At 50.6% G+C, this 13087-nt stretch overlaps 1 protein-coding gene across 1 annotated transcript; it reads left to right on the top strand.

Annotated features, from left to right (window-relative positions):
* Positions 1–3641: 3641 nt before the first annotated feature.
* PGLS (6-phosphogluconolactonase) lies at positions 3642–12054 on the top strand. Its single transcript, XM_055541734.1, has 5 exons — positions 3642–4026; positions 8485–8592; positions 9054–9155; positions 9453–9593; positions 11698–12054. The coding sequence occupies exons 1-5, from the start codon at positions 3739–3741 to the stop codon at positions 11833–11835; spliced, it is 777 nt and encodes a 258-aa protein (XP_055397709.1). The 5' UTR covers positions 3642–3738; the 3' UTR covers positions 11836–12054.
* Positions 12055–13087: the final 1033 nt, after the last annotated feature.

The following is a 13087-nucleotide window of genomic DNA, read 5'->3' as shown; positions in this document are numbered from 1 at the left end:
TGTTTAACCTTTTGAGGAACTGCCAGACTGTTTTCCACAGTGACTGTATCACTTTATATTCCCACCAACAGCAGTGTGTGAGTTCCAGTTTCCCACATCCTCCTCAGCACTTATTTTCTTTTTTTTGGCCGCACAGCTAGGCATGCAGGATCTTAGTTTCCCAACAAGTGGTCAAAATTGCGCCCCCTGCAGTGCAATCTTGGAGTCTTAACCACTGGACTGCCAGGGAAGTTCTTTTTTAATGTGATCACTTTAGTGGGTATCCAGCGGTATCTCCTTATAGTTTTGGTTTGCATTTCTTGAGGGCTAATAAGCAGAATATCTTTTCATGTGTTTGTTGTTGCCTAGTTGCTAAGTCCTGTCTGACTCTTTGCCACCCCATGGACTGTAGCCCACCTGGCTCCATGGAATTCTCCAAGCAAGAATACTGGAGTGGGTTGCCATTTCCTTCTCCAGGGGGATCTTCCCAATCCAGGGATCGAACCTGCACCTCCTGCATTGGTAAGCAGTTTCTTTACCACTGAGCCACCTGGAAAGCCATCTGTATACCTCCTTTGAAAAGAAATGTCATTCAGATCCTTTGCCCAGTTTTTAACTGGGTCGTCTGTTTAGAGTTGGAAGACTTCTTAATATAATTCTGTATACTAAATCCTTATAAGATATGGTTTGCAAATTTCTCCTATCCTGTGGATTGTCTTTTCACTCTTTTGGTAGTATCCTTTGAAACATATTTTTCATTTTGATGAAACTCAGTTTATCTGTCTTTTTTCTGGCCACACTATGCAGCATTTGGGAACTTAGTTCTCCAACCAGGGATTGAACCTGTGGCCCCTGCATTGGGAGCATGGAGTCTTAATTGCTGGACTGCCATGGAAGCCCCACTCTTGCTTTTGGAATCATTTTCTAACCCAAGGTCATAAAGATTGATGCATCTGCTTTCTAAGAATGTTTTCATTTTAGCCCTGACATTTAAAATTTTGTGCACGGTTTGAGGTGGGGATCTCTATTAGTTTTCTAGTGTTGAGGTGACAAACACCGCTAACTTGGTGGCTTAACACCAGTTATTTTACAGTTCTGAACGTGAGAAGTCAGAACTGGACCTTACTTAGCTAAAATCAAGGTTTGGCAGGGCTGCTTTCCTTCTGGAGTTTCTGAGACAATCCACTTCCTTGCCTCTTCCAGTATTTAGAAACTGCCCACATTCCTTGACTCGTGGCCTCTTCCTCCCATCTTCAAAGCCATCAACAGTGGGCTGAGTCTTTTTCATGCTGTCATTTCTCTGGTCCTCCTCCTCCTGCCTCCTCCTCCCATTTTCAGTGACCCTTGTGATGATATTGTGCTCATTCATGCAATCTCTTCTAAGGACAGGTGATTAGCAACCTAATTCAATCTGCAACCTTCATTTCCCCCTGCCAAATAACCTAACAAATTCATAGATTTAGGGAACATAGATTTTGGAGAAGGCAATGGCACCCCACTCCAGTCTTGCCTGGAAAATCCCATGGATGGAGGAGCCTGGTGGGCTGCAGTCCATGGGGTCGCTAGGAGTCGGACATGACTGAGCGACTTCACTTTCACTTTTCACTTCCCTGCATTGGAGAAGGAAATGGCAACCCACTCCAGTGTTCTTGCCTGGAGAATCCCAGGGATGGGGGAGCCTGGTGGGCTGTCTATAGGGTCGCACAGAGTCAGACACGACTGAAGTGACTTAGCAGGGTGTGGACACCATTGGGGGACTATTTTTCTGCCTACTACAGGGTTCAATTTCATTCTTTTGCATGTGACTAATTTTCCCAGCACCAGTTGTTGAAAAGACTATTCTTTTCGTATTGAATGCTTCTGGCACCCTTGTTGAAGAGTCACTGATCACAGACATATGGTTTGTTGTTCTAGCTCAGCTCTATTCCATTGATATATCTGTGTATTGTATGTCAATACCACAGTTTGATTACTATAGCTTTGTAGTAAGTTTGAAATCAAGAAGTGTGAATCCTCCAATTTAGTTCTTCAAGACTGGTTAGCTATTTGGGGCCCCCTGCAATTCCTCAAGAATTTTAGGATCAGTTTATTGATATCTCAAAAAAGGCTCTCAGAATTTTGATAGGGATTACATCGTGTCTATAGACCAGTTTGGGGATTGTTGCTATCTTAACAGCTTTCCCATGTGGCTCAGTGGTAAAGAATCTGCCTGCCTACGCAGAAGATGCAGGAGTCAGGGCTTTGATCCCTGGCTTGGGAAGATTTCCTGGAGGAGGAAATGGTAACCCACTCCAGTATTCCTGCCTGGAAAACCCCATGGACAGAGGAGCCTGGCGGGCTACATACAGTCCATAGGGTCGGACACAACTGAGCACAAGCACACAGGCTATCTTAACAATATGAAGTTTTCCAATCCATGAATGTGGGATGTTTTTCCATTTATTAAGATCATATTTTAAGTTACTTTTCGGCAAAGTTTTATAGTTTTCAGCGTATAAGTCTTGCACCTCTTTTGCTAAAATTATCAAGTATTTTATTCTCTTTGCTGCTATTATAAATGGAACTGTTTTCTTAATTTGCTACTTCTTTGAAAGATGCACTACCTAGGCAAATCTCACTGCACTTATTACACTATCCTAAACTCTCAGGTTCTGAGGTGGTCCAGCTGCCCTGACCCACCAGACCTCCTGCCCCTTCCGATCCTCCCTGCTCATGTTATTCCCTGAATATTCTATTTTATCGGGCTTCCCTCCTGGCTCAGTCGGTAAAGAATCTGCTTGCCTGCAATGCAGGGGACCCCGGTTCAATTCCTGGGTCAGGAAGATCCCCTGGAGAAGAAAATAACAACCCACTCCCTAAGAGTCGGACACGACTGAGTGGCTTCACTTTCCCTTTTCACTTTCATGCATTGGAGAAGGAAATGGCAACCCACTCCAGTGTTCTTGCCTGGAGAATCCCAGGGACGGAGGAGCCTGGTGGGCTGCCGTCTATGGGGTCGCACAGAGTCGGACACGACTGATGTGACTTAGCAGCAGCAGCAGCAGCCAGTATTCTTGCCTAGAGAATCGCATGGACAGAGGAGCCTGGCAGGCTACAGTCCATGGGGTCACAAGAGTTGGACACGACTTAGCGACTAAACCACCACCATTCTATCTTATCAGCCAAGGCCCACTTGTCTCTGTCTCGGAGCTTCTCCAGGCAAGACCCAGGGGGGAGGAGATCTCCACAGAAACATGAGAAATTCAACACAGCTCCTACACCGTGCCACAGTTCAGGAGGGTTGAGAGGACTCTGTGAACAAACCAAATACACCAGTCCTTATCAAGTATATACTTTAAAATACATAATTATACTTTAATTAAAGAGAGAAACAACAAATACCAACAAGATAAACGTGCTAGTTCAGAAATTTCAAAGTCCACCAAAATCCCCGCCCTCAAAGAAATCGGCTCCCTCTAACCCCACCCCAGGGCCCCCTCATTGCGAGCCTCGAAGCTCTGAGCTCCGCTCTCTAGCCCCGCCCTGATATCGGGAAGTAGAGCTCAGCTGCACCTACTCTGCCTGCTCCAGCCCAGGAAAAAGCTCCATGATCAGGCAAAAAAATCGGTGAGCGCATCAGGACCCATTGCCCAGCCCCTCCGGGACGTCATTCGTGGGTCTGCGCATGTGCTACAGGCACCTGGGTAGCGGGACGGGCGTCCACGCAGGCGCACTCGTGGCCGCCGGGAGGGCTTCCTCCTCCCTGCCACCGCCATCACCATGGCCGCGCCGGCCCCCCGCCTCATCTCTGTCTTCTCGAGCCCGCAGGAGCTGGGTGCGTCGTTGGCGCAACTGGTAGTGCAGCAGGCAGCATGCTGCCTGGCGGATGCCGGCGCCCGCTTCACGCTCGGCTTGTCCGGCGGCAGCCTTGTCTCCATGCTGGCCCGCGAGCTGCCCGCTGCCGCCGCCCCCGCTGGACCCGCTAGCCTCGCGCGCTGGACGCTGGGCTTCTGCGACGAGCGCCTTGTGCCCTTCGAGCACGCCGAGAGCACGTACGGCCTGTACCGGGTGAGAGCTACGGGGGCCGCCGGGGGTCACGCCGAGAGGGCCGCGCACATCGCCTGGACCCGGCTACGGAGGCCACCGGGGGTCATGTCGAAAAGGCCGCGCCCACCGCCTGGACCAGGCGACGAGAGTTATGCAGGGTAGCACCGTGCCCTCTGCCTGGACTGGAGCTGGGAATGGTCTGCTGGGTGCCCTGAGGTTCCATCTGGGGTGCACCTCCACTGCCACCCGGGTGGACCGGTGATGCATTTTGTGTGTGTGTGCTCTGTCGCTAAGTCGTGTGCGATTCAGGTGGCCAAGTAGAGGGCATGAGCAAAGGCATAGAGGCGAAACATAGTGGTCCATTCCAGGACTTCGAGACGCTCAGGCGCTGCAGGCTAGTAAGTGCAGAGGCCGTTAGGGAAGAGCCAGGTAGGCGGGGTCTGGTGTGGAAACTGGGCTTCGGTTTCCCCATCTCTAGCCTGGCAAGTTCTCTTTGATCTCCACTCTGCTTGTGGCGCTGACAACTCCGTGGCTGGTTATCTTTGGCCTGGGGCCCCAGACTCGTATAGAATCAGGGCAACCCCCCACCCCCATTTTATAAGAAGGGAAACTGAGGCCTGGAAGAGCTATAATCTGAGCTGCCCTCCACCCGCCCCCCACCCCCTCCCCCGCATCTGAGTCAACTCTTCCTGCCGTGGATGGGGAAGGAAAACCCACCCAGGGAGGTGTGGGAGGGGTGGGTTTGGCCAGAAGCCTCAGATTGCTCAGGTCCTGGGTGTGTTGAGTTCTCTTCTCAAAGAAGCTTGAGCTGTTTTGTTTGTTTGTTTGGTAATAAGGAAGGTTTAGTGATTACCATGGCTTTATCCACATCATCTCATGAAACCCTACAAGTGACTATGAGGCGGGGACTGTTAGTACCTGCATTTCATAGATGGAGAAACTGAAGCCAGACAAGGAGAGTCACCTAGTGACCAGGGAGGGAGCTGGGGTATGAACCTGCCTGGCGGAACCCCCCAGAGAGCACCCGGGACACATTTCAGGGGCAGGGGCCACTCTCAAGTCTGCTGTCCTGCGTGTCTTCCCCTAGAGCTTAATTTAAAAGTGACCCCGTGCTTCTTTTTTACTTTGCCAGACTTTGAAAGACTTTTTAAAATTTTTTTATTTTCAAAGATTTTTTTTTTTTTTTATGTGGACCATTTTTAAAGTCTTCATTGAATTTGTTAAATATTGCTTCTCTTTTATGTTTTGGTTTTTTGACGGTAAGGCATGTGTGATCTTAGCTCCCTGACCAGGGACAGAACCCATATCCCCTGTGTCAGAAGAGGAAGGTCCCTGAAAGACTTTTAATTAGGAAAGCCATACTTGCTCAAGTAACAGAATCCTAACAAAACAATCGAAGAGAAAGTTGCAAGGATATTCAGTGTGTGTGTGTGTGTGTGTGTGTGTGTCCTTGTATCCAGCACTAGGGACAGTTCCCTTGTAGGGCTCATAGTGGGGTGGGGCACCAACACACAGGGCAGTAAGAGTGGAAATCCACTCATAGCCGCCGTGTAATGCAGTTTGGACGGAAGATAATAGTGAGATGATGGGGACTTCCCTGGTGGCTCAGAAGGTAAAGCTTCTGCCTATAATGCAGGAGACCCGGCGATCCCTGGGTTGGGAAGATCTCCTGGAGAAGGAAATGGCAATCCACTCCAGTATTCTTGCTTGGAAAATCCCATGGACGGAGGAGCCTGGTAGGCTACAGTCCATGGGGTTGCAAAGAGTCGGTCATGACTGAGTGACTTCACTCCCTGGTAGTCCAGTGGCTAAGACTCCACGCTCCCAATGCAGGGGGGCCTGGGTTTGATCCCTGGTCAGGGAACTTAGTGGAGAAGGCAATGGCACCCCACTCCAGTACTCTTGCCTGGAAAATCCCATGGATGGAGGAGCCTGGTGGACTGTAGTCTATGGGGTCGCTAAGAGTCGGACACGACTGAGTGACTTCACTTTCCCTTTTTACTTTCATGCGTTGGCGAAGGAAATGGCAACTCAGTCCAGTGTTCTTGCCTGGAGAATCCCAGGGTTGGGGGAGCCTGGTGGGCTGCCATCTATGGGGTCGCACAGAGTCAGACACGACTGAAGCGACTTAGCAGCAGCAGCAGGGAACTTAGATCCTGCATGCTACAATGAAGATCAAAGATCCCAAGTGCTGCAATTAAGACCCAGTCCAGCCAAATAAATATTTTTTAAAAACAGTGTGAGATGATAAGTGCCAGGGGAGAAGGGAGAGCATCCTTCAGCCAGGGCAGTGGGGCACTCTGAGGAGGTGACATTTGGGCAGCGACCAGGAGGATATGAGGAGCTGGCCACAGGTGAGCTGGGGCAGGGGGTACAACAGAGGCAAATGCTATGCGGTGGGATCCGATGTGAGGCGAGGATTTGCTCCTGCCAGTTTCCCCCGGAAGGGAATCATATTAGTTTCCTGGGGCTGTGGTAGCGAAGTACTAACCAATGGGTAGCTTAAAACAACAGGCATCAATTCACAGTTCTGGAGGCCAGAAGTTCAAAATCAAGGTGTCAGCAGTCCCATGCTCCCTCCAAAGGCTCTCAGGGAGGAGGCTTCCTTGCCTCTTCCAGCTTCTGGGGGTTCCAGGCTTGTGGCCACATCACTCCAATCTCTGCCTCTGTTTCTCCATCACTTGTTCATCTGATTCTCTCTTTGTGTCCTCCTCTTGTAAGGACACAAGTCTTTGAATTTAGGGCCTTTCCAAATGCCCTGTGACCTCATCTACACTAATGACAACTGCAAAGGCCCTCTTTCTAAATAAGGCCACGTTCTTTTTTTAAAATTAGTTAGTTCATTATTTTTGGCGGTGCTAGGTCTCTGTGCCGCATGGGCTTTTCTCTGGTCGTGGCGAGCGGGGGCTGCTCTAGCGGCAGTGCCCGGGCTTCTCACTGCGGGGGCTTCTCTTGTTGCGGAGTTCGGGCTTCCGTAGTTGCGGCTCCTAGGCTCTAAAGCACAGGCTCAGTAGTTGCGCACAGGCTCAGTGGCCCTGCGGCACGTGGGATCACCCCGGATTAGAGATCAAAGCCGTGTCTCCTGCCTTGGCAGGAGGGTTCTTTACCACTGAGCTGCTAGGGAAGCCCACATTCTGAGATTCCAGGTGGATGTGAATTTGGGGGCGGGATCACTAAGCAACATGGTACAGGGATGCAGAGGGGTTCCTCTCCTGGAGGATGGGCCCCGGGCAGTTGGGGTTCTCTGAGCATGAATGGTTCACCCTGTACCACGGGCCTTCTGCTGTCCAGGCTGGGAGAAGAGCTGGACCCACCTTCCTGGGGATGGTTCCTCAGCCCCTGCAAAGTGTTTAGAGAGAACCCACCCAATCAACCAGCAGTTCCAGTTCTAGGAACCTGCCACACCGATGTCCATCCTGAGGAGGAGGAAATGGCTCTGAGCTTCTGGGAAGAGGGCAGCTATGAAGGGGGCTTAGGTGACAGAAATAGGGCACCCGTATTCCCCCCTGACTTCACTCAGTACGATCCCCAAGGGTGTGTGTAGATAGGGACCTTGGGCAAAGCTGGTCTTTCCAACAGTGGATCTGTCTGATCGTGCTCCTCCCCAGCTCACACACCCTCCTTGGCTCCCTGTTACGCTCAACACAGAGCCTGCACTCCTCAGGCCAGCATTGGTGGGGAGTCAGCACCCTAAGTTTTGGCTGGCTCATCCCATGTCCTTGCTGCCTTCCCCCTCTGCTCCAAACACTATATTTTTGTTGTTTACCTACTTTTACTTTGTGGGTCAGCCCGGCGTTGCCTTGGCTGAGCTAGGCCCTGCCCAAAAGGAGGCACCGAGGTGGGGGTTGCCAGCATCCATCCCAGAGCAGATCAAAGACCATGGGGCTCATCTCAGAAAGGGCTGGAGCCTTCTGCCTTGCAGGACGCCTGACTCCAGGTACTTCTGCATTAAATCCACTGATCATAGGCTGGGGTGCTTGCTATGGGCCGGGCATGCTCACCCTGTAGTGCAACCCAGAAAAATCAGTGCTTACCACAGTTACATGTCACACCCCCAAGCAGCAGTTGGGGAAGGTGCAGGCAGAGGTGGCTGCTCAGAGGAGGCAGCTCGAGGGATGTGTAAGAGCTTCCCAGGCAGGAATCAAGAGCTGATGTACGTGCTGAGGCCTGGAGGTCAGCAGGACCTCCTGGAGGGCTGAGAGGGGCTAGGTTTTATCCTGAAGCCCAAAGGACCCTGGGCGTTTAGAAACAGGATCCTGGTGTGGCCAGACAGGTGCAGGCCAGAGCCAGGAGACCTCCAATCACCAGGGACTTGAAAGACCTCTGGCGGAATGCCACTGGGATCCTCACTCACACAGGAAGTGGGTATAATGACAGTCATGTCCTAACCTGGAGGATCCAGGTGGTCCTAGGTGTAAGCCCCATGCCCCCACTGACTGTATGTTGCTGTTGGTGACACCGTGCCTCTGTCCGCTGCAGACCCACCTGCTTTCCAAGCTCCCTATCTTCGACAGCCAGGTGATCACCATCAACCCTGCGTTGCCTGTGGAGGAGGCAGCTGAGGACTACGCCAAGAAGCTGAGACAGGTGAGTGCGCTGGAGCCGCTGCAGGGAGACCTCATCTACCCAGTGGGCTCTCCCAGAGTGATGGAGTAAGCCTACTGGTGACTGAGTGGTCATCACAGCAGAAGCTCTCCCTGGGGGTGGTCAGTAGACCCAGTCTCACCCTGGGCAGACCCCTTTGAGGGTCCCCCTCTCAGAGGCCACAGCCCTGCTCTGGGGGAACCCCCAAAGGCGGCCTCACTTCTGACACCCTGGCAGTAGGCCTGGGTATTCACATCTTGGGCACAGCTGCATCCCCAGATTGTCAGGCCATTGAGACAGTGAAGTGTGGAGCCTTGCAGATTAACAGAGTTCCTTTTTTTTTGCAGATAAGGCTGAGCCTGGCTTACTGTGTTACAGCAACTTGTTTTTCTGATAACTGTTTCTTTGTGTCCTCTGAGCTCTTCCCTCACAACTTCTCGGGACTGTCTTCTTTCCCCATCCAGGCCTTCCAAGGGGACTCCATCCCGGTTTTTGACCTGCTGATTCTGGGTGTGGGTCCTGATGGCCACACCTGCTCACTCTTCCCAGACCACCCCCTCCTGCAGGTGAGCACACCCCCGAAGGCCCTGCTCACGTCTGAGCCCCGACCTCTGCCATCTGGGGCTTCCAGAGGGTTGGGAGGTGCCTGCAGCATGGTGTGAGTCAGCCTCAGCCAACAGGCATGCCTGCTGGGGCTTGACCCTTCTGAGCCTCAGTTCACCCATCAAAACGGGCCTTCAGTCAAGTACCACAGAATTAGCTGGGTGGGATGGAATGATGGCTGGATGGTGCCTGGACTGTGTGAGTACTCAGGAAGTCAAGTGGTGTTTTCCTGTTTCCGCCTTGGGCTTCCCTGCCCCCAGGAGCGGGAGAAAATTGTGGCCCCCATCAGTGACTCCCCAAAACCACCTCCGCAGCGTGTGACCCTCACTCTTCCCGTGCTGAACGCAGCTCGAACGGTCATCTTTGTGGCTACAGGAGAAGGCAAGGCAGCTATTCTGAAGGTAACAGTGAGGGCCCCCTTCCCCAGAAGGTTGTAGGCGGAGAATGTGATCCTAGACACCGCTGTGCTGAAAGCACCAGATCCCAGGGCATTTCGGTAATTCTTGGGTTGAAGGAGGGATGAAAACTGCAAATACAGGCTAGTTAGGGGTTAACTATTATGAATTGAAATTGATGAGATACGGCCAAGACGGTTCAGAGGTAAATTCATAGTACTTAATGTGTATACATATATATTTCATTATTAACTAGAAAACAATTGAAATAAACCGTCAAGCACTTTAGAATGAGAACAAAGGAAAATAACATAAATCTAAAAAAAGTCAGAGGAAGGAATAAGTGAGATTGAGATCACTGAATTGGCTCATATTCTTAAAAACTTAACAGTAAATAGATCCGTAACATAGACAGAGCCATAACACAGATATAGAGTCATAGCATAACAACTACCCCTGGTGAAACTGGAGAAAAATCATATGTAGTAGGAATAAGTTAAAAAAAAAAAAGTAGGAATAAGAAAAAAGGTATATACATAATATATTAGGAAAGTATAAAATTAATAAATTTATACTGGGCTACCCTGGTGGCTCAGTGGTAAAGAATCCTCCTGCCAATGCAGGAGACATGGGGTTTGATCCCTGATCCAGGAAGATCGCACATGCCATGGGGCAGCTGAGCCCATGCACCACAACTGCTGAGCCTGTGATCTAGAGCCCACAAGCCGCAACTCCTGAGCCCACGTACTGCAGCTGTTGAGGCCCACATGCCCTAGAGCCCACGCTCCACAGCAAGAGAAGCCACCGCAATGGAAGTGGATGTCCCACAGCTAGAGAGTAGCCCCCACTCGCCACAACTAGAGAAAAAGCCCACGCAGCAGTGTAGACCCACCACAGCCAAAAATAAATAAACAAAACCACATTTAAAAAAATCATAAAGTGGATATTAAAAATAAACAAAAAAACCTTTAATTACCATCACTGAGAAGACCAACAACTATGGAAGAAACTAGACATATTTTTAAAGATAAATAAGTAACAATTCTTCCACCAACTTTTGGGCCCAGATGTCTCCATGAGGGTGGCTAATGTTAGGGTTCAGGATATAGACTCCAGCAGACCCAGTGTCCCTGCCAGTGATACACAGCATGGCCTTAGATGGTCACTGAACCCCCCGCCCCACCAAGCCTCAACTTTCCCATCTGCAAGGTGCGCTAGGAAGCTTCCTCCCCATGGACCTCCTGAGGGTCAGTGAAGGCAGGTGCAACTCACAGTCCACTCACAGGAGGCTGCCCTCAGCCTCAGCTTCCCTGGCTGTAAAAAGAGGGGTGAGAACAGAGGCAACCCTGCAGGGCTGTGGTCAGAAGTGAACAAGTTAATGATTCGGAGTGCTTGCGGCAGACCCAGCTGGCAGAGAGTACTATTTCCCATGCCCGCTGATCATGAAATCACATTAGGGGGTCAGCCCACCACAGCTGGAGGGACCGAATCCTCCTGACAGCTAAGAAGGCTTTTGACCTTTTTAAGCGGTTGGGAGAAAAAGCAAAAGAGGAGGAGTATTCTTTGGTGTGTGAAAATGTTACAGAATTCAGATTTCAATGTCCACGAATAAAGATTTGTTGGAACCTGGCCATACCCACTTGGTGACGAGTCATCTGCTGGTACTTTTGCCCTGTAATAGCAGAGCTAAGTAGTTGCAACAGAGTTGGGGTGTGATCTGCAGAGCTGAAATAGTGACTCTCTGGTCTTGGTAGAAAAGGTGTTCTGGAGACTTCCCTGGTGGTCTAAGACTCCATGCTCCCGATGCAGGGGGCGTGAGTTTGATCCATGGTCAGGGAACTACATCCCACATGCCACAATTAAAGATGCCCAGTGCTGTAGCCAAGACCTGTTGCAGTCAAATATTTTTTTAAACGTGTTAGAAAAAAAAAAAGTGTGCTGACCCCACTGTTAAACGGTCACAGATGATAAAAAGGAAGAGCCCCTCGTCTCTGCTGGTTGCTTGAAGCCAGGACATCTGGGAAGGGTGATCTCAACTTCTGAGGGTTGGAGAGGTCTGAGGGGTGCCGGGGTGCAGGTGGGGCCCCACGCTCCTGCCCTCTCCACACAGCGCATTTTGGAGGACAAGGAGGAGAACCCGCTCCCCGCCGCACTGGTCCAGCCCAGCACTGGGAAACTTTGCTGGTTTCTGGACGAGGCAGCAGCCCGACTCCTGACCGTGCCCTTCGAGAAGCATTCCACTTTGTAACCTGTGCCGAGAGATGCCACAGCTGCTACTATGTGCAGCCCCAGTGGCCTGGGACCTTCTGGGGCTGGGCCCACTGCCAGCCCACTCCAGGCTTTATTTTAGAAAAGCCGAGTGGTGCCACTGGAAGCTGTAGGGTCTGGCCACCAGGCCCGCCCAGGGGCTTAGCCCATAGGCCGTGGCTCTGGGTGAGTCATATTAAAAGGAGCATCTGTTTGAAGTTTCCACTGTCTCGTGGTCCTTGGTGGGTGGTGGGGCCATTGGTCTCTAGGTGGCGCGCCTGATTCGTAACACTCATCCCAGCCTGTGGAGGGCAGGGGTGGGCATCTGGCATGAGTGTCCTGGGCCTGCCATAGCAAAGTACCACACATCAGGTGTCTTAAAATAAGTGCAGGTCACTGTCTCACAGTTCACAAGGCCAGAAGCCTGAAACCTCCGTGTCAGGAAGGTTGGACCCTTCCAGAAGCTCTGCAGGAGTCTGTCTCCAGGTCTCTCTTGTGGCTTCTGGTTGCTGCTGGCAGTTCTTGGCCTTTCCTGGCTTGGAGATGCCTCACTCCAGACTCTCTGTGTCTGGCCTTCTCTTCGTGTGTCTTTCCGTATCTTGTCCTTTTCTTTTTTCTTTTGGTTTTCTTGTTTTTTCCCTTTGGCCATGCTCCTAGGTTTATGAGATCTCAGTTCCCAGACCAAGGATTGAACCTGGGCCACAACAGGGAAAGCCCAGAATCCTAACCACTAGGCCACCAGGGAACTCACTCCCATCCTCTTCTGATATGGACCCCTGTCCTTGGACATAAGTCCACCCTAAGTCCTAAATCTTGAGAGTTTGTCTCAAGATCCTTAATTCATTATGTCTATAAAAATGCTTATTCCAAATAAGATCGCATTCTGAAGTGTCAAGGGTTAGGACATGGACTTAATTTTTTTTTTTTTAACTGTATTAAAATAACACATAACATAAAATTTACCATCTTAACCATTTTTATACAATTCAGTGTTTTCAAATACATTTACATTTTTAAGCAGCCATCACTGCCATCCATCCCCATAACTCTTTTCATCTTGTAAATCTAAAACTCTGTATTTGGGACTTCCCTGGTGGTCCAGTGGCTAAGACGCTCTGCTCCCAGTGCAGGGGGCCCAGGTTCAATCGCTGGTCAGGGAACTAGAGCCCACATGTCGCAACTAAGACCCAGTGCAGCCAAATAATTAAATAAAAATAATATATATGTATAAATATGTGTAGGTATTTGTTTAT

This window comes from Bubalus kerabau, chromosome 1 (assembly GCF_029407905.1).
Source record: "Bubalus kerabau isolate K-KA32 ecotype Philippines breed swamp buffalo chromosome 1, PCC_UOA_SB_1v2, whole genome shotgun sequence".
In the NCBI taxonomy this organism is placed as follows: domain Eukaryota; kingdom Metazoa; phylum Chordata; class Mammalia; order Artiodactyla; family Bovidae; genus Bubalus; species Bubalus kerabau.
This window is presented reverse-complemented; position numbering and strand designations above follow the sequence as displayed.

What these genes read in the sequence shown, in the direction of transcription:
- PGLS (XM_055541734.1), top strand. Translation starts at nt 3,739, where the DNA reads ATGGCCGCGCCGGCCCCCCGCCTCATCTCTGTCTTCTCGAGCCCGCAG. An exon ending in CAGACCACCCCCTCCTGCAG is followed by an intron (nt 9,156 to 9,452) that starts GTGAGCACACCC and finishes CCCTGCCCCCAG; the next exon opens with GAGCGGGAGAAAATTGTGGC. An exon ending in GCAAGGCAGCTATTCTGAAG is followed by an intron (nt 9,594 to 11,697) that starts GTAACAGTGAGG and finishes CTCTCCACACAG; the next exon opens with CGCATTTTGGAGGACAAGGA.